Source organism: Lynx canadensis, chromosome B4, assembly GCF_007474595.2.
Source record: "Lynx canadensis isolate LIC74 chromosome B4, mLynCan4.pri.v2, whole genome shotgun sequence".
Lineage (NCBI taxonomy): Eukaryota > Metazoa > Chordata > Mammalia > Carnivora > Felidae > Lynx > Lynx canadensis.
Window position 1 is genome coordinate 6,519,339 of NC_044309.1, and position 24,091 is coordinate 6,543,429.

Below are 24,091 nucleotides of genomic sequence, written 5' to 3' on the forward strand. Positions count from 1 at the left end.
CAATAGCATTTTTCAGAGAGTAGCTCCTCCAATAAAAGTTTAACGAATTAAAAAACATACTAGGATAATTAACGTTTCTACCTTTTGAGCCTTAGTATTCATAGTCCTGAATAAGAAGTCTGCATATCCAATTAACCAACAACAGTATTAACTCAAAATATTTTTTTTAATTTTTTTTTAAAACTTTATTTATTTTTGAGAGAGAAAGACAGCAACCAGGGAGGGGCAGAGAGAGAGAGAGACAGAGTCAAAGAATCTGAAGCAGGCTCGAGGCTCTGAGCTGTCAGCACAGAGCCCGACGCGGGGCTCAAACCCACAAACTATGAGATCATGACCTGAGTCGAAGTCGGGCACTTAACTGACTGAGCCACCCAGGCGCCCCACCTCAAAATATTTTATTTACTTTTTATTTTTTTATTTACACTTATTTATTTTTGATAGAGACAGAGCACAAGTGGGGGAGGGGCAGAGATAGAAGGAGACACAGAATCCAAAGCAGGCTCCAGGCTCCGAGCTGTCAGCACAGAGCCCGACACAGGGCTCGAACCCACAAACCGCAAGATCATGACCTGAGGCAAAGTTGGACGCTTAACCGACTGAGCCACCCAGGCGCCCCTTTTTTCTTTTTTAATTTTTTTTATTTACTCAACTCAAAATATTTTAAATCCGTGAGTTAAATACGTCTGTCTCTTCAAGAATTTGTTCATCCATTTGACAGTATTTACTGAGTCTGCCTACAGTCTGGTTGAACGGATTCAACACTGAACATGAAAGACGTGGTCCTTGCCTTCCGGAAGCTTCAGTTAAGCAAAAAGACATGGATGTTACACCAAGAACCACACAAATGACCAAGTCTAATTGTGAGCTGGGCAACAAGGCAGAAGAGAGGGCACGGAATGTAGGACAAGGACAGAAGCCAAGGGCCCAGGCAAGACTTCTTTAAGAGGATTCATATTTGCAGCTGAACCCTTCTGCAGCATCTAACAGACAAAAGGTATGTGAAGAACAGAGAAGAGGCCGGTGGCGGGCACACAGGGGAGGCCCCGCACATGAGCCATGGAGGGAAGCATGGCTGAGTCACCAGCAGGCTCAGCGCCATCTTGGAGGGCTGTCAGGGAGCTTTACCTACAGCCCAAGCCACAAGATGGTTTGTGCGGGGGTGTCAGATTCTGATGGCGGACTAAAACTCCCATTAATTTCCCTAAACCAAAATTCCAGTGAAGAATTTTTAAGACCCAAATCCACTCAGTAGCAGCAAAGTTTTGGAAGGTAACAACACAGATGAGTAAAAAGTGACTGATTTAACACAACCAACAGAACCCATCTCAAGCCTTCAGCAGCAAAGCTGAGAACCAATGCAGGGCAGACAGCAGAATCTTCGAGGCTCTCAGCAAATGGTCACACCACATATGCCTAAAACTGGGGGTGGATGGGAACCGATGAGGGAAGAAGCTCCCTCCTCCACTCCCAAAGACCAACCGTGCTCCCCACTCACCTCTGAAGCGGATGATACAGCTGGCCGCGGGGCTGTGGGTGCAGTGCCGAAACGCCGGCCCCCCTCTCCCCACTCACCCAACAACACCGACAGCCGGCTTTGAGCCCTGGGCTGGAAGTCGAAGAACCCTCTGGAAAATCAGCTGAAGAGGAAAAACCACTGCACAAAGAAGTAGCCTTCCAGGGTCACCCACACCCACACAGCTCTCCCTCAGCTTTCTAACCCCCTTCTTACTCAAGAGCAGAAGGTCAAGGATTTGCAGCTATCTTTGTAAAGCCTCCAACAAGAAGACAGGAAACAATCCAAAAGCAACCTGGAGGAACTAAATTATTCAGGGAGGGGAAAAAAAAAAACAAACTTCTAAAAGTCAGTAATTTCAACAAGATAAACTCATGTGTCCATGCTGTGAGAACAGGAGGCTATAAACACAGCATTCAGCGAAGACACACCAAACAAGTGCCCGTAGAAACAGGACGGCACAAGCAAGTTTCAGGAAACTTCTCACAGTGGAGCAAACAGACAAGGAAATGAAAAACAGAACTGAAAGGAAAAGAAGCAGGGGGGTGGAGGGTAGAGGGAGAAAGAGAGGAGGAGGCAGGAGAAAGAGGAGGAGAAGGAAGGGGTGGAGGAGGAGGGGGAGGAGGAGGAGGAGGAGGTAAAAAACCAGTCCAGGAGAACCACATCCACGTGCTCACAGATCAAGGGAGCAAAAGAGAGGTGGGAGACATCATTTTAAAAAAGAACCATCCCCCAATTAAAGGCCTGAGTTCCAGCCAGCATACTGGAAGGAAACAGATGCCCACCAAGGCATCCCTCTGTGAAATGGCAGAAAAGTGGAGGAAAATAGAAGATTCCGGAGAAGGGAGGAAAAAAATGGAGCAAGACGTCCAAATTCTTGAGAAAACCGATAGTGAGGAGCCTAGAATTCTCTACCCAAACAGACCGCCGGTGAAGCATGAGGACAGAACAAAGACATTCTCACTCACTCAGGGAGAAGGGTCCTGTCGGCTGCCATCACGATGACGGCTGCCATCACGATGACGGCTGCCATGTTGCATTCACCTTCAGAATCTGAGGAGAGAACGTCAAAGCAAGCCAGACCAAGACCGTTGACGGTATCTGGCTCATGCCGACTGCATACGAAACACGCTCCCAGTGCCTGCTCTAGGCCCAGCTGCCTGCAGCCGATGAGACCATTCCATTGACTTCCCAGAGGAGCCGTGTTTGGGCTTCCTCCTGGAACAGAAGTAAGCTACAACGGCACAAACTACAAACCCACTGGTTCCCGTCCATGTTTCTAAAGGATGTCCGGCACGTGAAGTTCATGCTACAGCCCTGGAAGATGACCCGGCCGAGAGGAACCCTAATTCTCTGACGATCGGCTCGTGCCTTTGCTGACTCAACTCTCTTGTAAGCTGAGGAAAAGCAAAGCCAACTTACCAACCAAACGCCATCCGGCTATTTCCCCCCAGGAAAGGGCCTCTTCTAAAACAGGGAGGCTTAGACCTGCTTCTGACTTTGTCAAGGCAAATCACGTAACAGTTAGGAAAACAGACAGAGGCAGTAACACTGCAAAGAGAAAGCGAGGAAGTGATCCCCACAAAACGAGGCAGAGCCCCGAGAGTGCGTGGGGGAGGGACGCGCACAAGGGCTCCCGGTGGTGACTTCTCGTATTCTGCGTTCACCCCTGACTCTGAGCTCCTCACAGATGTATGATGTATTTCAAAACAAAATCTAGTTTGAACACAACCCAATTTATACGTTTAAAATATTCCTAAGGCCACCGCGAAGACAGTGGACATCACCTGCACGGGTCGACAGAGGGCCGCAAAGAGACCGTGGAGCCAGAAAGGAAAGGGAAAAGCTGCTCTTCTTTACCGTCATTATCTTTTCCAGGGGAGAATGTTATCAGGAAAGCAAGGAAGGAAGGAAGGAAGGAAGGGAGGGAGGGAGGGAGGGAGGCAGAGGTGAGGAAAGAAGTATTTGATCAGTTAAAAAAAAAAAAAAAAAAAGAACGCCCAAGATATTGCTTCATTGCCAACAATCACTACTGCTAACAACCAATTCTTTTTTTTTAATTAATTAATAAATTTATTTTGAGAGACAGAGAGCAAGCAGGGGAGGGGCCGAGAGGGAGAGGGAGAATCCCAAGCAGGCTCCACGCTGTCGGCACAGAGCCCGACTCGGGGCTCAAACTCACAAACCACAAGACCACGACCTGAGCCGAAATCAAGAGTCGGACGCTCCAGGGACTGAGCCCCCCAGGCGCCCCCCCCCCCAATATCCCGTTCTATTTACGCGGTTCGTCTAGCGCAACAGGATCAAAACGCTGTAAAAGTCATCGCTCAATTAAACTGCGGAACGTAATTCTATCCCTGGTTTCAAAAGCGGTCTTTTAAAGTTAAAACTGGTGTTACAAACCAGGAAAAGCGCGGCTCGAGAAGGCACGTGATCTGCTGTGACGGGTTAAAATCCTGAGCTACGGCTTGGGCGTACATAAAATTCAGGAAGCCGATGCCTGCGCCCAGGCCCTAAACTCCTCCTGCCCCTGGCACCTAAACGCCTTCCTCATGTCATTCCCCACATGGGACGTGAAAGGTACTGCAGACAGGTGTCCCCTCGGGACCAGGAAGCCAGTTTCTGCCAGCCGGCTGCGACCACGTTTAGAACCGCCCAAGACTCAGGGTCCGCATAAAAACAGCCTTCGGAGGCCTTCCTCTGGCCCGAATGGGTCATCCCTGCCCACGGCTTCATATTAAGTGGTGGGCATAATTTCAAAGCGTTAAGAACCCGGCGATCCTTTCCCGCTATGATGTCATTCCCCTTCCGTTAGCACCTACAAGGCCTCGCGCCCAGCAGGTACTCGCACAAATTTCTCGGGCCATCCAGAAAACCGAACCACCAAGAGGCGCATCACTGTCGATTCTTTTTGCCCACCAAACACCCAACGAGGCCTGCTACGTCTTCTTCAGTCCCTTTGGTAAAGGGCGAAGGAGGGCAAAGGAGGTGACGTGACTCTATACCAGCCCATTATGGAGAAAAACAGTAAAGCCACGGCAGTTCCATGAGTGTTTCGTAAGACGAGAATTTGTGAGGATTACAAAGCGTGGTCAAAGCACACAGATAAACACTTGGAACGTCGCGAATGCAGAGCGGCCGAGCTTTTCGAAACTAGCTTTTGCAACCGTGGGGAGCGCTTCGACGTTGAGGAACCTTTCACTCCAGAACTCGCACGGTCTGAGAAAGAATAAACAAGTCGCTACGAACCGACATCTTACCTTAAACACTTCCATCGGCAGAGGAAACTTTGTGGCGTCAATAAGGGATTTTTCCAGAGAACACTTCCACTCAGAGGCCATCTTCAAAGGATAGATTTCTGTATCAACAGCAAACCACAGAAGCGTGTAAGGACTCACATATTCTACTGGGTGGTTCTTCCTGGAATTTTACTTTCCAGGTTTTCAGAGTCACTGGCACACTCAGCAACCGTGAGCACTCACACCCTGCCCCCATAAAAGGCCACCTGCCGAGGGGATTTTCTGACGCTCTGAGCCGCTGCGATCAGACATGAAGAATAAACTTAATAGGGCCCTTCAGGGGACACTGGCGTGCATTCTGTAAGTGATTTAATGGCATAAATCACCCCAGCGCCATCTTCAATCACCTGCCGCCCCAAATTCCATGTGAACACCTGGGAAGTCACATCCGCTGATGAAGAACTTAGGACCCGATAAATTTCTAAACTAGACACGACGCTCGTCTGGCATTTTCGGTTATTACGGCCCATTTCTCACTAAACCTCTAAGCCCGCATCTGCTAAAAAATAGCCCACGTGAGCCAGGAAATTATTGAAAGGTGAATTAAAATTTACCAACCAAGTTTAATATTTACACTTGAAATGTTGCTAACACACCCCACGTGGCCCATATTCCCCCTCCCCCCCCACCCCAGGGGGTGGGGGTGGGGGACAGAGGGATTTACGAATGGAGGTTACTCTGGCTGAATGCAAAACTGAAAGAAAAAAAAAAATGTGTTGAGCCCTGTTTCCACCGATTGCTGAAACTGCAGGGGAATTTTATGATCTGATCTCCACGGATTTAAGACCTTATCAAAATAGGATTTGCAGAAGCACTCACTTGAAGGAGATATGTTTATACCTTCCCTATATCAACCCAGGCTACTCCGGACAGACCGTTAGGACATGAATATGAATTTAAGCACAGTTAAAAGGCAACATTAAACCTTTGGGGCTATATTTTTAATTTCTTGCATGTCTGCTTTTCAGCATGCAGCCATATATTTTGGCCCCCACAGCTTCTGAACTCACCTTGAGCCTGAGTGCCTGTGTTTTAGCAGTTTATCGAGTCTTTTCAGGCTACCAGAATTACGAGAGGATAAAGATGCTGCCGGAAGGAGTCAAGTCATCAAGGTTCAGCCCACCGTCATTCACTGTCCGTTACGCAAAGTCACGTCAAGGGCTATGAGTGACCAGACGGGCTCTGCTGTGCACACCGTACAATCCTCCTTAACATTTTATTTATACTCTTCTACCTCTAGGGAATCTTTTTTCCCCAATTTGGCATTTCTATATCGGAACACAAAAAGAAAGTGATTCTCCTTCACAGTATCTGACGTACTCGGGCGGACACAGTGGGGCCCCAGAAAATGAACCAACGGTCCCTCCACCATGCACAGGTGAGGAGGGGGGCACAGGGTCCCACAAAGGACAAAGAAATCGCTGGTCACAGGGTCCCACAAAGGAGGAAGAGGGACCAGTTCACAGCCTTATAAACTGCCCCATGAGGAGAAGGATTCCCTGAAACGCACCAACGGTTCAGCTCACGGGCACTGCATTAAAACCTCGGTGAAAGGGAGACAACTGCTCCAGGAAGCAAAGCCTGACACCAAGTGCAGCAGGTCAAGAGCCTCAGGAGGGAAAGGACACACAGGAGCCCAGATTTCCTGAGCAGACAGGAACAAATTCACCGTCCCAGGGGTCGGGATGCTGGTCAATAGGGAGTTCAACCTTGGCACGGTAGTAAAAAGAGAGCCAAGGTCACGAAAAAGGACGGTGCTGGTCAAAGACAAGACACAAAGGGTGAGCAAAGGCAAGAGAGGGTCCCCCGTGCTGGTGCCTGAACCCCTGCAGTCTGCAACTGAGGCATCTGGGGGCTGGGGAGCCCCAGAGATAGAGAAGAGGGGAAGAGAAGAGTGGTTCATGAAAACTATGCGAGACCAGAGCAAAAGCCCCACCTGGCCGGGGCTGGACCCAGACCACCAGAACAGAGCACGGTGATGTGCAGACCCCAGCAGGGATGCTCACAGCCCTTCCCGGCCCTGGCAGGTGTCCCCACACGCTGGCGGGGCACCACTCTGTCCACCACGCCATCTCAGAAGGTGTCCCCCCAAAAAGTCATGTTGAAATCCTTCCCCAAAAGTGATGGTTAGGAGGTGGGGCCTTCGGGAGGTCACAAGGGGGAGAGCCCCCACGAACGGGATTAGTGCCCTTATAAAAGAGACCCCAGAGAGCCTCTTCGCCCCTCCCACCATGTGAGGATGCTGAAGGACGGCTGCCCATGACCCAGGAAGCGGACACCAAATCTGTGGGTGCCCTGATCTCGGACCTGCAGCCTCCAGAACTGGGAGAAATAATAAATGCCCAGTCTGTGGTATTTATTCTCCTAGAACAGCCTGGATGGACTAAGAAACCCAGGCTCCATGCGATTTTTGTCTCTGTCCTACAACCTTACGATCCTTTGTCTTCTTTCTGAGGATATTAAGCCCTGATATGGAATTTAACCCCATGGCAAGGCACACTTCTCTTAGAAGCTGAAAATCAAATGTGGTTTTTTCCGGAATGCTCAACCACCTGCAAAAGCTAAACACCTCACGGTTCCAATAAACAGAGAACAATATTCCGTGTGTGTGTTTCATTAGGACAGAGAGGCGCTTGGTTACACCAGCAAGTTTATGGACGATAAATAGCGCCATTAAAAGAACATAAACCATTTTCTTAAAATGATTGTGATGCAGGTAATTTAATAGAGTGTATCATGTCGATTTCTGTTTGCGGGGAAGTAATAAGCAATTAAAATCTGGCCTGACCCATCTTTAACTAGAAGCCTAAGTGGAAATGAGGCGCTCGCCCTCTGAGCGTTTGGCCGGCTCTTGCGAGGCGAGGGCTAGAGAAAACAGGAGGGGAGCAGAGGACCACCAGCTCACAGCCTCCGACTGAAGGAAAGCCTGGAGGGGTGACCCCCCCCTTTTCATGCACCCTGCAACGACCACCCCTTCCTGTCTCACCAGTGAGCAAAGACTGGTCTATGCTTGCTTCCAGACACTGGGAAGCTGCAGACGGAATGTTGGCGTCTCCCCAAAATTAATACGCTGAAGTTCTAACCCCCAATGGGATGGTGTTTGGAGATGGGGCCTTCAGGAGGTAATCAGGGTTAGACGCGGTCATGAAGGTAGGGTCCTCATGACGGGAGGAGCACCGAGCTCTCTGTCTCTCTCTCTTTCCACGTGCACATAAAGAAGAGGGTATCCACAGAGGAGGAAGTGGGCTGTCCCCAGAACTCAACCCTACCAACACCCGCATCTCGGACTCACATCCTCCAACACCACGAGAAAATCATCTGTGTCATTTAAGCCCTCCGCGCGTTTTGTGTGGCCGCCTGGGCTAACTAATACGGAAAGCGACAACCATCTTTGGATGGCGAAATAGTTCAGAAATTTCCAGACTCAGGAAGACAAAGAAAAAAAAAATGGTTGCCATAAAGGTGGTGAGGGCAAAAAAAAATATGGAAAAACATCGAGAGACAGAGATGCAAAAGGCCTCAGAAGGTTTCTTGTCCTTAGTTTTCGCAACAACACGTAAGACTCTACCTCGCTCTCCGAACATCCAGAAACACGAGAGCGGGGGGGGGGGGGGGGGGGCCTCTAAGAGACCACTGACCTCAACAACCTTCTCAAATTTGCTAGAAACCCGAATAGAACCACACAACTCTGATCACAGAACGAGTATCTCGAAAACGCCCACCACTTGCGGTATCTTGTCAACGCTCCACGGCACGGCAAATGTACAACGACCCCCATTTTGCAGAGGAGGAAAGTAGAGGGGCTGCCCAGGGCTCTGTAGCGAGGGACAGAAGTGCAAGAAGAAGCTGGAACTCAGACCCTGGCTCCAAGTCCACGTTCTTCCAGCTCCGCCCGCTTCTTCGAGCTAGAGCCACACGTGAACTCTTCTGGAGGAACGAAAAACACCGTGAACCCCACAGAGCCATATTCCTGCCCACGGAGTGGGTCCTGGAGCCACGCCGGGTGCTCAACAACAGATCCCATCAACAGAGAGCATCTCCCTCATCAGGGAAATACAAATCAAAACCACACCCAGATACCACCTCACGCCAGTCAGAGTGGCCAAAATGAACAAATCAGGAGACTATAGATGCTGGAGAGGATGCGGAGAAACGGGAACCCTCTTGCACTGTTGGTGGGAATGCAAACTGGTGCAGCTGCTCTGGAAAACAGTGCGGAGGTTCCTCAAAAAATTAAAAATAGACCTACCCTATGACCCAGCAGTAGCACTGCTAGGAATTTACCCAAGGGATACAGGAGTACTGATGCATAGGGGCACTTGTACCCCAATGTTTATAGCAGCACTCTCAACAATAGCCAAATTACGGAAAGAGCCTAAATGTCCATCCACTGATGAATGGATAAAGAAATTGTGGTTTACATACACAATGGAGTACTATGTGGCAATGAGAAAGAATGAAATCTGGCCCTTTGTAGCAACGTGGATGGAACTGGAGAGAGTGATGCTAAGTGAAATAAACCATACAGAGAGAGACAGATACCGTATGTTTTCACTCTTATATGGATCCTGAGAAACTTAACAGAAACCCATGGGGGAGGGGAAGGAAAAAAAAAAAAAAAAAGATGTTAGAGTGGGAGAGAGCCAAAGCACAAGAGACTCTTAAAAACTGAGAACAAACTGAGGGTTGATGGGGGGTTGGAGGGAGGGGAGGGTGGGTGATGGGTATTGAGGAGGGCACCTTTTGGGATGAGCACTGGGTGTTGTATGGAAACCAACTTGACAATAAATTTCAAAAAAAAAAACAACAACAACAACAACAAAGAGCATCTCTGCTTGATCCGACCCTGTTTTCAAACGCTCCCCTTACTCATCAGGGGCAAAAAGGCTAGCACAGCTCTTGCCATTCTGGGGGAGGTCTCCCCCTCCAGATTGGCGTCCGCAGCCCCAATAATTATTTGGCTCTTGAAAGCTGGACTCGGCTGGTTCCCTCCCTCCCTAGAGACATCCCCAGCTTTTTATTCAGTCAGTTCACCGGACAAATATTCACTGAGCACCCACGATGCGCCAGGCACCGGGGACGCAGCACAGAATCAGACACAGATGTTCGGTTAGAGGGGTACTGAAATGCCCTCATGACGGGACCGTCTGAACGAAGCGAGGGGACGGTCAATGTCACATCTGGAAGAATGGCCCCCCGAGGACAGGACGTGCCTAGCAAGCCTGTGGAACACAGAGGAAGCGGAGGTGCAGGGAGAGCACTCAGAGTGCAGGGCTCCAGGGCTGCGTGGCTGGAGAAGGAGCTCGGGTCTGATCGCAGACTGCCTTCCGTTCAGCACAGAAGGGAAGCCGCTACTGGGAGGATTTCCGGTCCTCTCCCGATAAAGCCTGAACCGCTAAGGACTTCAGGAAGTGGCTGCCCTCTTCCTCGACCCCCTGGCGTTTCATCATTTTCCGTTCCCTCACCCAGTCTTCACCGAAGCTGGATTCAACCTCCTCCGTCAGCACCCACGTGCCCCCCCGACCGCCCTGGGTGTGACGGGGGGGGGGGGGGGGGCTTCTTCCCCTCTTTCTGTCCTCCCCCGACCTGTCTTCTCCAGTTTGAGCCAGAGATGGGAAGACACAGGGAATGTAGCTTTCTCTCTGCTAGACGGTCTACGAGCAGCCCCCTTTCCTAGCGTTTTTGAAAACTATCCAGCCACTTTCTACTACTCCTTACTTCTGCCTTGATTTGTACTGAACGGTTGAGAAATCTCATGCCCTTTAACAAGTAAAAACAGTAAGTAAAACCGAAGGATGGGCCACGCTTCGTGTTGGCGAAGGGGGCAGTTAGTGGGGACACAGCAAGGCAGGCGTGGAAGGGGGGTCCACAGGGCTTACTCTCAGGTGCACCCTGAGCCATCTCTCCTCTCCCCTCCGCCCCACACCTCCAAACCCCCTTCTTACTGAACAGTCAACACTTTTCATCTAGCTAAGGGTGTCTGGCGATAAGAACAACAGCTAATATTTTTATGCAAGCCGGAAATTTTCTTCCCACCTATATTTCCGTTAAGGAAAGAGCACGACCGTGTAAGTTTCGAGTCCCTCTGGGTCTTGAAATTGATTTACACAGGCCCAAAGTACTGGGTTCTGTTCGCGTGTATAAGACACGGGTACCCTACATTTATAGCAGCGTGATCCACGACGGCCAAAGGATGGAGGCAGCCCAAGTGTCCATCAATAGGTGAACGGATAAAGAAGATGTGGTTTCTACATGCAACGGAGTCTTACTCAGCCGTAAAAAAGGATGAGACCTTGACATTTGCAACAACATGGATGGAGCTGGGCAGTATTATCCTCAGTGAAATAAGCCAGTCAGAGAAAGGCAAACAGCATACGATCTCACTCATACGTGGGATTTAAGAAACAAAACAAATGAGCGGGGGGTGGGGGGGAAGGGGGGAGGCGGGGGGAAGCCAAGGAACAGACTCTTAACTATAGAGAGCACAGTGCTGGTCACCAGAGGGGAGGCGGGTGGGGGATGGGGGAACTAGGTGATGGGGATCAAGGACACACTTGTGATGAGCACTGGGTGATGCAAGGAATGGATGGATCACGAAACTGTACACCTGAAACTAATATTACGCTGTATGCTAACTAACTGGAATTTAAGTAAACACAAAAAAAATAAAATAAAACTCAGCTACTATAATCGCCACCTCGCGTGTTGTTCTGCTGCATGAGGCAAGGGAACCCAGCTTTCATCTTGCATGAAGAACCTCATCTGAAGAACTAAAAGCCACACTTGAGTGTCCTTTTGCCTTTTATTTTCCTCTCCCCATACAAAACCTCTCTTGCCAACAATTTAAATGTCGAGAAAATAAACTTCTTCACGACGAAGGCCTCCTCCAAATTCTTTAAGGACACCCACGAACTCTTCAGTGGAATGGACAATTCGTGTCCAGAAATTCACTAAGACCGGTAAACACAATTTATTCTTGTCTTATAAAGACATTAAATTATCTAAAAGAGACAGAAAGAGAGAGAGAGAGAGAGAGAGAGAGAGAGAGAGAGCTCTCCTGTGCAAGTATCTCCTAAGTTTCTATGGTGACACTTTCCATTATTCTTGCTTTGGAGTATGAGTCCCCAGACTTCACAGCAAAGAACACTGCACAGAACCTAAGAGGCAAGTAATAATCCTTTGCTATAAATGTTCACACTGGCAAATATAGGGATCTCCTAAAATTTATAAAGCAATTAGATACTAAGCTAAGATTTATACACCCGACTTCCCACACAAAGTAAATTTCTCCTGCCAGGTTATGAATCCCAAGGCAAATGTGAGCTTAGATCTTTTCTCAACACTGACAGGCCCTTTGTTTGTCATCAGAGTCCAAAATTACTCAGGGTATAAATGGATTTCCTGGCTGCTTCTCAAAACGTTGACAACAATAATACTAATAAAATACCATGTTATGGGTCTATATGCCTGTCAAACTCAACATAAATGCAAATACATGACATACAGAACCAGGAACTTTTTTTTTTTTTTTTCAATTAAAGCCCTTGAGTGACAGAAGGGAGGAATGTTAACTCCTTCGCTTCACGGACTCAAGACGGGCACCGGCACCTAATATGGCAGGAAAAAAGATCTCCGGCAATTTTAATAAAATACTTGGCTCTCTGCTTCCAGTATATCTGGTGAAACGGACCAGGATGAAAAACAGAAATCTCTGGAAGACAATAATATTTCTACCTTGTCATCTTTAATTCCATGTGCAACATTCTTTTGTTCTGAGGATACCCATTAAAAAAACTGGTAAGGCCAGTATGGGCAGCAGGGAGAACGGGAAGAAATGGGGGGCAAGGGGCCATCGCCCTTCAAACTAGATGACCTTGGACAAGTAGCTTACTCTCAGTCTCAAATTTTCTCTGCTGGAAAAGGAAATATTCACACCAAACATGCAGCACTTTTTTGCAATCAAAACAAATACCACACCAGATGTAAAATCACCTGGCACACACTGAACGTTCAAGAATGGTCAGCTTGTGAACAGTGAGATTCTCGCCCGGTGAGGTACGTATGGAAGCATAATGCACTATTTTGTCCCAGTAAGTCTGCGTAAAGTCATTTGACGGTGCTTTTGAAGCGAATTAATATCCCTGATGTGCCAGGAAAAAACGTATGACGATTTTCTCTTTGCCATTTCCAGGTCAGGACAGATTATATAAACAAGCATTTGGTTTGGATATTTGGATGGATGGATGGATGGATGGATGGATGGATGGATGGACGGACGTGGGTAGATGGATGGATGGCAAATGGGTGGGAGGTTGGGAGGGTGAAGGGTGAATGGATGGATAGGTAGGTAAGTGGATGGACAGATAGATGGACCAGTGGATGGAGGGGTATGGATGAGGGGCAGGGTACAGACGAACAGAGGTGGATGAATGAACGAACGGATGAGAGGGTGAATGGATGAGTGGGTGGGTGGGTGGATGGATGGATGGATAGATGGATGGATGAAGGATGGATGGACAGACAGAGATTTTGGAACTTACTTCCAAGACCGTCAAAATTCCTAAAGAAAAAGGGAGAATATGACCAAGACCCAGTCCACTGGGCCTTTCATTTGCGAACCAGGGATTCCAAAGGAACTAGATGAAACTTCACCGCAGCCTCCGCTGCTTTCCCCTCGTAAAGTATTATTACCTGAGGCCTTGAGTTCCGTTTTCTACAGAAAGTATTCTTAAGTTAAAAGGCTCAAGATGCACGTACACGGACCTGAACAAAGTCTCCAGAGGCGTATCCGGGAAAATACCACACGTTTTTCCCAAGTACTTCCCAGCAGCCTTAGCCTCGGCCCTTACCTGAAGGTGGGTCCATTCTGTACTTATTCTCTTGACACCAACCAACTGGTCGAAGTCTGTAATCCAAGTAAAACAACCACTGGTCATAGGATTCAGTGTCCTCCAATCCCACATAGCGAAGGCGTAATCTTCCTCCAACATTTTCAATCACACTAACTATCCAGTACTGAAAAGGGTTGTGAGAGTCCTGAAGTTCTATTAAGGAATCAACTGTAATGAGGTCTATAGGGCCTTTCCCTCGCAGAGGCTGTTTAAACAGAAGCAAAACTCCTTATTTTAAACTTTATGTTGAGGTTCTCATGGAAACAGATGACAGCAGAAGATAATATTTTCTCACACCATCATCCAAGCTATTGGCAGACAGTCTGGCGTTTCCCTCCTCCCCCCTCCTTTCCGCGCCCACGGCCCCGCCCCTGCCCGCTTCCCCCCCACACACACTTGCACATTTCACCCAGCCCTCTGCCCGACGACACTCGCAAGTTAACAGAACATAACAGTTTGCGCTCTCGTTCTCACCAAACAAATCACCCTTCCCGGATAAAACCGGGTTTGCTCGAAATAAGCATGCTTTTAAGGAGAGTTGCACCCAATTTGCCTCGAGCTGGAAAACATGTGGTAGCGAAATGTCTACTTTTCCCATAGACAGATGTATCCGCTATGGGGCTATCACTTCGTACTGTGACCCAACAGACATTTATCTTAAACTGGCTACCACTCTAAGGATTAAGACTCTCTCATACTTGTGTGAAGAGGTGTAGATGGCATGTTTATTCCACGTTTAATGATCGGCTACATTCGACAATTAATGTGAAGTTATTTCTACACCTGACCCGACAGTTAGTTTAGAGACGATATATAATTACGGCCCCGTATAAGCAACCCTCTCAGCGTAAGTTAGGACGTGAAAAGGGTGTTTGTTCAGTCAGCCGTGAGGGCAAATACATTAAAAAAAAAAAAAAAAAAAAAAAAGAATGAACAGAGAAAGACAATTTGTCCTTCTGAAAGGGTGAAGAACCATCATTTTGATTTGTTAACCAAACAATTGAATTAAGAGCCATTAAGATAAGCAAATACATTAGGCAAAATCTTCACAAAACAACACTGGATAACTATATATCACACAGCAGTGCTCCAAAAGTCAATGTCATTGATGAGAAGAGGGAAATTTACGGTTAACGTTAAGAGAATAATGAGTGTCAAAATCCACACCGTATTCCTTGTTATTTACTATGTGTTTCCCCGTTTGGGGCGGGGGGGGGGGGCATTTTTCAAACAGATTTGGTAACTCAGTAATTATTTTTGACAGTGCACTGTCCCTCCTATTATATATGGTAAATATTTAAATGCTTTATCACGAAATTATTGTTAGATGAACCGTCAAGGTTGCAGATTAAACTATTTTTTTCCTCAGTACCTTAAAAATACCTTAACCGCACTGAAATATGATTAGCCAGTTCTCCCTTTGTTTTCATAAGGGGAAGCTAATTCAATTATTATGTAACACCCGTGTGTTATCATCATGAGGGTATACATCCAAGAACGGAGTAGTCAATGGAACCACTTATCGGTATACCCCAAGGCTACACCAGAGCACGTATACTTAGTGGTCACCTCCATAAGATCAGTTATTCCACGGGACTTTAAATTCACTAATATAGGATGGAGACTTAAGTGTACAGGAGAGTGGAAAGATATCCTAACGTTATTATTGAAAGACGTGAGGCAAATTTTCCACTTATTGACTGGAACACAGGTGAAGTGTCTTGAGTGCCGTAAGATTAACCAAAGCAACTCATGAAACAAACAGGAAGTGAGGCCATTTGGGTGGAGACATCCGCACATACACATGCACCTGCCGAAGGATATATGCAAAGGCGCTCATGTAACTGTCATGCTTCAGACACAGAATAGCTGAATAACAACAATACATACACCTTCCAGGAGGCTGGCGGGGGCCGTCCGGGAACCAGTCAAATCACGAATGAGGAATTCTGTCCAGTCTGTGTACTTCTCTTTGATTGCTGGCAAGACAAAAGAAGAAAAAAAAAACAACAACAACACTTCAACACAGCAGGGGAGTGTCCGAGAAGTGAAACATCGCAGCACTTCCCAGGACACGCGTGTGGTTTTCGATACTTTTCTTAATTTTAAGCACCAGGCTTCAGTTCTAAAACGAAGACAAGAAATCTGTCATCAGCGGGTGACTTCATGCCTCCGGTGGGCCTCGATTTTGCTGGGTATCCAGGGGGCTGAAGAATACGGGGCCCTGCTGTCTTAGCATCTATTCAGAAACTTCCGTGGGCAAAAAGAAGATACTGTCGAGCACAAAACTGGGGAGGTTCCAAGAAGAAAGGGATCCGTGAGGGGCAGAAGACTCAGGTGGAAAAACAGCCACAGGCTCTGAAGGACAGGAAAGGTTTCACAGGTGGAGAAGAGGAAGAAGGGATTTTTGGACTGAGAGAAGGAGCTGAGGGGAGGCACAGGGAGGGAGACGTGGAGGAGGAGGCAGCGTCCAGTCCGGGGGGGGTGGGAACGGTGACACGCGCCACGCGGCCGCCCAGAAAGCCAGCATGAACACTGAATAAACGGGAAGTCGCTGTATAAACTGAATCTGAAAACAGCATAAAGGCTCGGATGGAAACAGAAGAGGCTAACGGCAGAGAAACCCAAGAGGAAGCTAGTGCAGGTCTCTAAGTACCAAAGTGACGGCGCCCCAAGCAGCGGGGACCACACCCAGGACAAGGAAGGACTTGGCCGAGACATCTCTGAACAAAGGAATAGCAGACGCGGAAGTCAACAATCAACAAGCGCTTAGAACCCGAGACTTAAGGAACACAGCATTCCTGGCCTAGCTCCCAAATCGCAGATGTCCAAAGGCTTCGCCAGGTTACGTCCACACCCAGGAGAGGCCCTGGACCTTCCCCGGGGCATCACAGGATTCACAACGCCAGGAACAGACGGCAGCGAGCCTCAGATCCCCATCCGGCCACTCTGTGGATCCCACGGAGAGCCAGCCGGCCCTGGAGCCCGGCCGAGGATACATTCGCTACTCAGCTTTCGTGAGTTGCTTGTGCTCTGCAAAGGCATGAGACAACCATTTCTTGCTCAAGGGGCGCCTGGGTGGCTCAGTGGGTTGAGTGTCCGCCTTCGGCTCAGGTCATGATCTCCGCGGTCTGTGAGTTCGAGCCCCGCGTCGGGCTCTGTGCTGACAGCTCGGAGCCTGGAGCCTGTTTCGGATTCTGTGTCTCCCTCTCTCTCTATCTGCCCCTCCCCAACTCATGCTCTGTCTCCCAAAAATAAATAAACATAAAAAAAAAAGTTTAACAGTTTCTTGCTCAAACCGAAAGGAACAGAGTCTTAACAGAAGGCAACTAGGGCGTAAAGGTATGGAGGGAAAAGGTTACGTCATGGCCTGAGGGGGACTCTGGACTCCGTGGCTGGCTCTGCCATCACTGGCCGTAACTTTGAGTAAGTTACCCAACGTATCTCATGGTCTTTCCTCGTCAGTATAACGGTGCTAACGACATTTCTGCTCAGGGGATGCTATAAGGAGTAATGGAGAAACATATGTCAATAAAACATAACCTTACCAGGCACGTACCAGGCAATTAATAAATCAGAGCTATTGTTTCATTGTAAGTGTATACGAAATTATTAAACGCGCTCACCAAATATTTATTGCTTATCCCCACAAATTTCAGATCAAAACCATGAGCATGCTTTGCGTGGCTACCAACAGGAGGGGAAAATGGCAGCACCTGCCACTTCAGTCTCTAACCTGCATCTCGGCCAGGATCCCCCACCTGCACCTGTTCATGATCGTGAGACCAAGAGAACAATCAAAGTGGAAGAATCCAGGCAAAATAAAATGGATCCAGACAAGGCTGAAAAGTCCAGCTTTAAGCCACACAGTGTCCTAACCCTGGCCCTGATGAAACAAACAACTCACCCGTTCACCAACTTTCGCCACTAGATTTTTATCTCGAATAAAACACCATCTTCCTTATTTCACACATACACACTCGTAAGGAAATGCATCCATCTGGGGCAAAACCTGTACTGTGTTCTTCTCCATCATTAGAAAGTGCAGCAATCGGGGCGGGGCGCCTGGGTGGCTCAGTCAGTTAAGCATCCGACTTCAGCTCAGGTCACGATCTCACAGTTCGTGGGTTTGAGCCCCACGTTGGGCTCTGTGCTGACAGCTTAGAGCCTGGAGCCTGCTTCACATTCTGTGTCTCCCTCTCTTTCTCTCTCCACCCCTCCCCTGCTCACACGCTGTCTCTCTCTCCCTCAAAAATAAATAAACGTTAAAAAAAAAAAGTGCAACCATCATTTTTCAATGCTATACCCATTTCTAACTTAGCCCCTTGCTATATACAAAATGGGTTGTGTCCCCCCAAATTCATATTGAATCCCAACACCCAAGATGACTGTGTTAGAAGGTAGGACCCTCAGGAGGTAACTGGGTTTAGAATAGGATTAGTGCCCTTATAAATGAGAACCCAGAGAGTTTCCTGGCCCCTCCCACCACGTGAAATTACTACAAAAGACACCAACTATGAACCAAGAAGTAGAATCTGTTGCCGGCTTATCTGGATCTTCCAGAGTCCAGAACTGTGAGAAATACATTTCTGTTGTCTATAAGCCACCCACTGTGTGGTATTTTTGTTACAGCAGCCTGCATGGATGGAGACAGCCCTCCTACACGCCTGCAGTTACTGACAAGACCAACGAGCAGTGGCGTACGGGACAAATGGATTAAAAACTGTATTCACCTTATGCTTTACAAAGCCCTTTAAGTTACTCTGTATCTTTCGATCATCATAACAAGGCTCTGAGGAGGATGTTCTTAAACTAACTGTTTCCCAAGTTCACAGAAAAAAAACAAACGTCAGACTCAACCTCAAACTCAAGCACGCAGATGCCAATCTTACTAGGAATCTTTCCGTGAGACTCTGTGATGCACAAAGCTTGTGCACAGGGATAGGTCAGTACTCTAAATTGCAGGCATGATAAGAGATAATATGCAAATGACTGTCTAAACAAAAGTTTCGAGATCAGGACAATATACAAACGCACGCGGTCAAGATGTATTTCCTTACAAAAGAAGGACAAGCAGCGTAGTTGAGTGAAAAATGGTCCTGTACTTGGCAGAATTTATGTCCGTATCCACTACAAGAAGAAAGTGCAGTTTTTCATGTAAGGGTTGATTCTGACTTCCACACAATCAAAGTTAACATTTCAGTTAAAATGTTTTAAATATGCCATCACTCTATGAAGACATCATAAGAGGCTGAAATTTAAGGGGGCTGAGTCATCACAAGAGAACACTAGGGACGGCTCTGAAATTTACACCTTGTGAACCGTCTACTCCAGAAGCCCTACGACTAGCCATTAATGTTTCTACACGAGGCTCCGAAGCAATCTTTTATGCGCCACGGAACATCCGGACAAATTACTCTCCGTGAAAAATGTATCTTAGCTGTAAAGATACGCCGACAATTTTTTATTAAAAAGCAGTAAGGAAACAGTTCTCAGGAATACCGTTACTTTTCAAAGAAAACCTGTTTCGGTCAACATTTAGTTCTCCAAATTCTAAATGCTCCAATGGAAAATCTATTCCAGAAAATACTGCCATATATAAAAACACTATGCATACCCGGCTACAATTCTCAGTCAATAGATTTATTTTAAGTAATCTTCAAGTCCGTTAAATTGTAGTACAATAAAAACGGCCCAGAAATTCGTTAGAATTCATTGCAATAGAAATTGATCTGTATTTTCCTACGTGTCCATGTAAGTTTCTAATTAGAAATTTTAAGACTGTAAAAGACTTGCATATTTTCATTTCCTACAGAACATCTCTCTGCAAAGACTCAAAATCAACTAGCATGGACGTAAGAACAATCTTTCTCAAACGGAATAACGAATTTCTGGCCCCACGGTCATTACCTTTTCCTTCAGATGCTCTACACTTTAAAGTTCACAAAACCTACAACCTGCCCCACACCCAATGACATCAAATGTGGACTCTACAGAGAGAAAGAAATGATTAATAAAGTAAGTGGATCAAAGTCTGTCCACAACACTGGAATCATTTCCCCACGTTTTTTAACTTACACAGACACACTCCTAAAAGTTCATAAGAAGACGCTTTATTCATAAGAAGACTAAAATCAGGATCTTTTGACAACCTTCTCATGAACGTGTATTCAAGATTCTATTCAGTTTTAATATTACCTAAACTTAGTATATATAAAATATATACATGAATATGTATATACGTGTGCGTATATACACACACATATAGATTATCCAACACTGCTTTTTTAAAAATCCAAGTTACACCTCATGTTAACACCTCACTCTGGGGAGGAACCCACATCTCACCGAAGGAAACAACCATGAACATGAGTTTCAGAAAAAGAAAACACGTGCGCACACACACACGGACATCTTTTGTGAAGACATTTAGAGACCGCCCCAGATCCCAGAACGGCGAGTTCCAAATAGGGACATCTGGCCAGCTCAGTCGGTAGAGCATATGACTCTTGATCTCTGGGTCGTGAGTTCAAGCCCCACGTTGGGTGTAGAGACTACGTTTAAAAAAAAAAAAAAAAGGTGCCAAATAAAAGGCAGAAGATTACCATCATTTTTTTCCCCAGGATTTGGGAAAACACCACACGTGTTGGACTCCCAGGCCCATCAAGCACATGTAAACAGAGAGAATTCAATGATCCATGACTCCTCGAGGAAGCTGCCTGTTATGGACACTGGCTTGTGGGTACAAGCTGCCCATTCAGGCAGATGCTGAGCACTGAGACCCAGGCTGAAGTCAGATGGACACGCCTCACCTTTCCGTCCGTGTCACCAGCTTCAACACACAGGTCCACAGAGAAGGCAGACCGGCTACCGTCCTACCTTTCCGCTCCCCGGAAAGATGAGAATAACTACCAAGGAGCAGCAGGGCCGCATTCACTCATATATACTCCTTTGTCTCAGGGTTTAAACACACACAGGCTTCTTTTGTTCTTTCTGGAAGTTTTCTCAGTTCGCTTTTAACCAAAGCTTCTTTGGATTTCCTTCGTCGGCCATACTTATAATTTGCAATGGCTCTGTCCTGCTCTTTGACCGTTCCCTTCTTGCAGAGCTTTTCTTGGTTTTTACCCTTTTCAAACCCTCTCGATACAGTAATGAGAGGATTTTCTCCTCCTGTATACCCTGCAACCTCTGATGCGGGGGTGTTCTGTTGTTTCCTTTTCTCCCTCCTTCTATCAGAGGTTCTCCTGGAGTGCCTGCTGGCCCCTGGTCACGCATCACCCTTGGACCGTGGACCACACAAAACCCTGCAGGTGAGCTTTTGTCCCGGAGCAGGGGCTTCTGACTCAGAGTGGGTTGCGTATCTCCTGTCATTGAAGCAAACCCCCAAACTAGCCTCTCTGGTTCCCCCGAGACACTTCTGTCCGTTTCTTCAGAGATGAGCCTGGGGGACAGACACGGATTCTGGTCCTCGGTTGTCCCACTAGGGTGGGGACGTAGAGCCTGGGAAGTGTTCTGACTGCAGGCACCCCATTACACCTGGTGAGTCCCAGCCCCACCCAGCGCTGCAGGGACTCCGAGGGCCCCCCGCCAAGGATGTCCAGGGTGGTGGCAGCCCCCACCGAGTTTTGGCCGTCACCAAGCCTTCATCACCTTTCGAGCTGCTAGGAACATTCTGAAATTTCTTTTCTGCACTGGTCTCTCTTCCAATCCTTTCTGTTGTGGGTTTATGCATTTTTTATTCCTTTACTATCATTTTAATGGGGTCTCTGGAGGAAGAAGAGAGAAATAACGGTGTTCAATCCACAGAAACTCCAGGCTCACAACAGAACTGGGGCTTCACAATAAGATGTCAGGCGCCGCCTTGGACTTACCAGGAAACTGTTCTTTAATGCTGACTTCACTAAGGCAAGGAGGCAACAGCAGATCTTGAATTAAGAATGGAAGTGCTTCTACTTACTATTAAGAGTAAAAGACTATAAAGTTCTGCCCTTGGAGGTTTTTAAAGGAAAGAATCCACATTAATTTTGCATAAAGGGTTAAATTAAATTGTTCCCACAACCAGAAGAATAGATTAAAACGACTCCACAGGTCAAGAGGATTGGTAGACTCCTACCGTGTTCAACGGACCTCATTACATACAACTGGGCTTCGGACATGCGGATAAAAGTATTCCTGTCTTCAGAAATAAACACGACGTAGATGAAGACGTAACTCGTGAAAAATATCGAAACATTATCTTTACACACACACACACACACACACACACACACACACATTCTTTGGTACTCGCCGTCTATGGGTAGGAGGAAAAGTTTCAATTCAACCTTCCAGGGCTCTTTCAGTTGTATAAATATAGTTGAACAATTACAAAATGGAATATCCTTATTTTGCTCTGAAGATCAGGATTTCACAAAGACATAATCTGAGAGCTGTTGGAAGAAACCAACAAGAGAGTCGTGACTGTAGGTCGAAACAGAAACCACGAGTGGTACGAGGCTCAGAATATTCTACATAATTAAAACATGGAACATTTAGGCCATGATAATCATTAAAGCCTTGGTCAGTATTGGGGCGCCTGGATGACTCAGCCAGGTAAGCGTCTGACTTGGGCTCAGGTCATGATCTCACGATCTGTGGGTTCGGGCCCCGCGTCGGGCTCTGTGCTGACAGCTTCGAGCCTGGAGCCTGCTTCGGGTTCTGTGTCTTCCTCTCTCTCTCTGTCTCTCTCTCTGTCCTTCCCCAGCTCGCACTCTCTCTCTCAAAAATAAACATTAAAAAAATATTAAAAAAAAAAAAAACCTTGGCCAGTATTTATGCAGACTCTTAACAAGAAAGGTCTTTGCTACTTAACATTCTACACGTTGCTCAGAATTTTCCTCAATATTGGGAATGAGAGCAGGAGAGCTCCTCTGTGTTGAAATTAGCTTATTACGGGGTCATATGTGACTTCATGGGAGCTGCTCCGCTGGGCAGCTGTAAGCATTTAATGAGAAAAAGCTTCCTTGCAGTTACGACTCTGGTGGCACAGTATCAGCCCTGGGGAAAAGGGAAGTATTCTTTGATAATGCTGTCCATCATTCCCTCTTTAATGCATTAAAATGTTTATATGACATACTATGTTTTCCTCTAGAAAAACGTATATGAAACATCTCAAAATGGTGGGGTTTTTGTTTTGTTTTGTTTTTTGAGCTAGACCGGGGGTGCAAATGGGGGAGGGGCAGAGGGAGAGAGGAGAGAGAAAGAATATCCCATGTGTGGGGCCCAATCCCACAACCCTGGGATCATGACCTGAGCCAAAATCAAGAGTCGACGCTCCACTGACTGAGCCACACAGGCGCCCCTCCAAATGATGCTTTAATTGTACGTGAACAGATTTCCGGCAATCCAAATTTAACTTTTAATAAACCTGCACATCAGATCATGGATATAAAATGACAACCATGGGGGGAAAAAAAAAAGACGCATGGTTGCTATTTTATTAATTTCAAACATTATCATTAGAATAAAATCTTTCTTCCAGAGCGTGATGATACTTTTTAGCCTTCTCATCCCTTAATTGCCTCTCCCCACGTTGGATATTAACGCTAATTCATGCTAACGATCGCATCTTCAAACACTGACAAAGTGGTACCGGAGAAGAGAATCAAAATCTGCCTTATGGAGAGTAGTTCCTAATGTAAACCGATCACCTGCTACCTAGCGGTAACATGCAATCGCTCTTAGTTATTACACTCTGCAGTCACAGCCTTACCACAATAGGATACGCCATGCGCGAAGACAGGCACTGGCTCAAGTTTGAGAACGAGACCAACAGTGAATAGGTTACACGATGCTTCCGTCATGAATGCCGACGCACGGCTACTTAATTTGTAGCGGACGCCACCGAGAGGGCGACCGATCCCGTGGTCTGCGGGTCGTCCACACCCAAACCAAACCCCTGCTCTCCGTGGCACGCACGAAGGCACATACACGCAAGAAGTCGAGCACGCGTGAGATAATCCTAACACCCAGAATTCCAGCCAGATCTCTTCCCGTCGACACTACAATCCGGCTGAAGCAACAGCTTTGCAACCTCACTTCCCTTGTAGTGACGTTACTCCTACGATGCACGCCGGTCACAGCTCCCTGGAAGATGAATGCATTCTAATCAGCTCTTATGGTATTTTATTCCCCCGTTTCAATGAGGCGAGGACTTCAGGACGTCTCGATGTGCAGCAATGCATTGTTGAGGGGATGGGGGGAACTGCACGATACTAGAGGACAGGCCGTGCCATCCAGGGCGGGGGCAGCAGGGAGCGCCTCGAACCGGCGACACGCAGAGGGAAGGGACGCTTGTCCGAAGGGGCCACCGCCACCGTCATGTTTGTTCTCCTTACTTAACAACCACC

General features: G+C 47.2%; 1 protein-coding gene across 3 annotated transcripts in view; it reads right to left on the bottom strand.

The window, feature by feature from the left end:
- Positions 1-24,091, bottom strand: part of SFMBT2 (Scm like with four mbt domains 2) — a 227,004-nt gene that overhangs the window by 103,617 nt on the left and 99,296 nt on the right. For all 3 annotated transcript variants that reach the window (XM_030321061.1, XM_030321063.1, XM_030321065.1), the window contains 3 exons: positions 15,594-15,682; positions 13,662-13,908; positions 4,774-4,871 (listed from right to left, as the gene is read on the bottom strand). In XM_030321061.1, coding sequence (XP_030176921.1) covers positions 4,774-4,871; positions 13,662-13,908; positions 15,594-15,682 — 434 coding nt within the window. The remainder of the gene's footprint in view (positions 1-4,773; positions 4,872-13,661; positions 13,909-15,593; positions 15,683-24,091) is intronic.